Consider the following 4,025-nt stretch of genomic DNA (forward strand, 5'->3'; position numbering starts at 1 on the left):
TATAATCGATTGTGACATGGTAATTAATTACTTATATTACATTTATGTGCCATCATTGTATATTGGTCGCCGCCATTTATTCATTTTGGTAAATATGACCTAGAGTCAACTAAATGAAGAAATATATAATACAATTCTCTCTTGGTAGCCGCAATCGATTATTGTGCCTGCTCCGCCCCGTTGCATGATGGGAAAGCGGGATGTTTCAAATCCTCTTCCTGATTTTTTTTTTTTGGCTCGGTGTGTTTTTGTTCATCATGGAGGGGAGAGGCAGGTACGACTGATATGTGTTTTTAGCTTTTCTTAAAAATAAATTTTGCCACGCAGAATTAATTATTTAAAACACAACACGTATTAGCATTTTACTAAGTACGATGAAAATGGATCATGCAATGTTTTAAGCGAACTGCTAATAGCGGTTGTCGGAACTGTTGTTTTTTTTCTGATCAAGTTGTGTTTGATTAAATGCTTTAAGCCTCAAAATAACAGTTGAAGTATATTTTAAACGCATAGTTACGACATGTAACATTTTATTAAATAACACTGAATGTATTGAACTTCTCTTCTGCTTCTTTTACCCATGCAGTGCCGTCAATACTCCTGCCACCAGCAGACCTGTAACTCGTAGAAGCAAAAGCTATGGCCGGAGCTGTGTGGAAGCACCCTCATATTTCTGGCAAACACCAGGACATTTAACAGTCTTGAAGATCCCAACCAGTAGAGAGGCTGCCAAATCACAAATCATCACTGTAAGAGACCATGGAAATGACTCAAAATGCTGTTTCTGACATAGAGTAGCTATGAGTGACAAATATCTTTTTTTCTTTCTACAGAATAAGGTTGACCCTGAGCATATTGCTCTTCTGGTGAAAAATGAGTGGAAGCTGTCCTACGTCACTCCTTTGTATCGCTTCAGACATACAGAGCTGAAATCATATTCCAAGCATCTCTCAGCCTTCATCATAGCAGAGAAACAGCAAGGAGTTGCAGTTGAAGTCGGTTTAGAGGCAGGATTCAAGGTCACATTTACTGCAGTTCTTGGACTAGCTGAGACCAGTGAGGATGCTGAGACTGTTTTCATTCAGGTAAGCCTATGATTTTTTTAAAGAAATTAATACTTAAAGGGTTAGTTCACCCAAAAATGAAAATTCTGTCATTAATTACTCACCCTCATGTCGTTCCAAACCTGTAAGACTTTCGTTCATCTTCGTAACACAAATGAAGATATCATATTTTTTAATGAAATCTGAGAGCTTTCTGTACCTCCATAGACAGCTACACAACTGACACGTTGACACTTCAAAAAGTTCATAAAGAGATCGTAAAACTAATCCATATGAATTGAGCAGTTTAGTCCAAATTTTCTGAGGATGAACAGATTGAATTTTATTCACATATAGACATTGAACAGTGAACATAAACAGAAGCCCAAACATGCTGCGTAACACAAAAGAATGAACCTCATTGGTTCTCACACGTCAAGCAAACATGCTTGAGCTTCCCTTTACCACAGCTGATGTGTGAGTTGATGAATGTTGAATGAATAAAAGCCTAATTTCAATCTGTTCATCATATAAAGCAATCGAGTCTCTTTAGAAAATGTGGATTAAACCGCTCAATTCATATGGATTAGTTTTAAGATCTCTTTATAAACTTTTTGAGGTGTCAAAGTGTTAGTTGCATAGCTGTCTATGGAGGGACAGAAATCTCTGATTTCAATAAAATATCTTCATCTGTTTTCTGAAGATAAATGAAAGTCTTACGGGTTTGGACCGAAATGAGGGTGAGTAAATGATGACAGAATTTTCCTTTTTGGGTGAACTATCCCTTTAAACTGACAATAAAGACATTTTTATCCGTTATAGAAGAGTTACATTTCAAATAAATGCCATTCTTTTGAGCTTTCTATTCATTAAAGAATCCTGAAAAAATGCATTGATTTCCACAAAAAATATTTTTAACATTAATAATAATAATAAAAAAAAATTTCTTAAGCAACAAATCGGCTTATAATGGTTGCTAAAAATTCAGCCTTATCATCTCAGGAATAAAAATTACATTTTAGGAAACAATTATTTTAAAGTGTAATAATATTTCACAATATTACTGTTTACTGTATTTTTGATCAAAGAAATGTATCCTAGATTAATATAATAGACCTCTTTCAAAAGCCAACAACAAACTCTTGAACAGTATCGTATAAATGTACCGCATTCATGCTGTTTTTTTTTCCTTCTCTTATTCCCTCAGATCCAATCCAAACCGGTGTTTGCCGCAGCAGCAGATGCACCGAAAGTTGTCTGGCGCGGTTGGCTCACATGCGTCAACGGTGATCCAGAGTACCTGAGGGCGCTGCCTCCTGATTTTGTCAGCTTGCCTTTGTTTTGCACAAGTGGACCGGAGTCTCTTACGGCACTTGTTAAATCCTGGTTCGAGAGGGCTTTTGATTGCAACTTTGGTTCTTTGGCTTTAAACTCCACCACTCTCAATTGGCTGGCTGCTTTGTGGACTGGCTGCCATCCCACCTGCAATATCAGGTATCTGAAACTAGCCTGGAGCCTTCCGTCACAGCCACCACTGGATGTCTCGTACACAGTGAACCCACAGGATGCGTGGGAGCTGTGGAACAGTATTCACCCAGAGGAGAGTACAGATGGCCGGATCGATATTAAAGAGGTCCAGTCTTTCATGAACGGGCTGGAGACTCATTTTTTCAGACACTTTAAGATCTACCTGTCTGCTGGTATGCTCGTAAAAGTATCTACCGCTCTGGGATCAGCACAGCTTGATGGGAAAATCAAGGTAATTGCTATAGGGTCGTATCTATTCATTGCATATTTAGAATGTGTTGCATCTTTACAGTATGTTATGATTTTTTTTTTACTCTTTTTCAGATCGGAAACAGTGACTACATCACCACCTTACTTACCATGCTGACAGAATGTGCCCTTCTGAAAATGCTAACTTAAAATCTGCTTTCTATTTTAGATTTGTAAATATATTTTTTGTTGTTGTTTTTTTCTATGACATTTAACTTTTAATTCTTTTAAGGCTTATTGTCTCGTATTTATTTTTTTGTGCTGTAAAATATGTCTATGTCTGTTTTCCAGCTTTTAAAATTGAGCTTGTTTTTATTCTGCTTTTTGATCCGTTTTCTTTTCTAAGACTAAGCAGAGTTTTATCAAGACAAATAACATCAGTCCATAAGGCTTATATGATTGTGATACTTAATAATCACAAATAAATTTGTCAGCTATGTAAATGTATCACTACTATATGTATAGGTGCTTATAAATAGTTCATACAAATATGTGTTAATATCTGTAATTAGTATATTGTAACATATGTTGATATTTTATACAAACATTTTGTACCCTTGAAAGTATGTAAATCACTTAGGGACAGTTGTCATCCTTGCGTAATGAATGGCGGCTGGCTTGATTTTGGATGTTTATGTTTTGACAGTGTTCAGGGTCTCTGAAATTGTCATATTAAGTTTTGCTTGCAGTGTTAACAATGTCAGCATCTAACAGTCGAAATGTATAATGTTTTACTATGTAGGTGGAACTTGCAAGCAGATAGTTTTGTTGGAAGGATAGTTAGTTATTTTTGATTTTAAAAGATTGGTTTCTTATTTTGAAATTGATTTTGGTGGACTTTTTGTGTTGATATTACTTTGATTCATCCGCACTCAAGACACTTCATTTAAACATTTAGATAAGTAAAGGACCTAAGATGTGGATAAAATGTTTTTGAATTGAGCAACCTTTTGTCTCTCAATAAAGCACAAATCTAAGTTGATTTCTTTTATTTATATCCCCAATTCATATGAGGAGAAACAGCCATTTTTGGTTAAATCTGCAGTCCGTAACTTCTTTTGTGTTCAAAATTTATATAATGAGCGAGTACATCATGAATTCATTTTCCAAACCGTGTTTTGTCTTATGCTGAATCACTACGGTACACCTAATAAGGGTTTATATTGGGACTATTTTAGACCGGTCGGGTCAGCGATGCGGAATAGC

At 35.9% G+C, this 4,025-nt stretch overlaps 1 protein-coding gene across 1 annotated transcript; it reads left to right on the forward strand.

The window, feature by feature from the left end:
- The first annotated feature begins 147 nt into the window (after positions 1–147).
- Positions 148–3,801, forward strand: cenpl (centromere protein L). Its single transcript, XM_051869269.1, has 5 exons — positions 148–274; positions 587–749; positions 834–1,085; positions 2,251–2,802; positions 2,895–3,801. Exons 1-5 carry the CDS (start codon positions 201–203, stop codon positions 2,967–2,969), a joined length of 1,116 nt encoding a protein of 371 aa, XP_051725229.1. The 5' UTR covers positions 148–200; the 3' UTR covers positions 2,970–3,801.
- The last annotated feature ends 224 nt before the right edge of the window (positions 3,802–4,025 follow it).

Source organism: Ctenopharyngodon idella, chromosome 2, assembly GCF_019924925.1.
Source record: "Ctenopharyngodon idella isolate HZGC_01 chromosome 2, HZGC01, whole genome shotgun sequence".
NCBI lineage: Eukaryota > Metazoa > Chordata > Actinopteri > Cypriniformes > Xenocyprididae > Ctenopharyngodon > Ctenopharyngodon idella.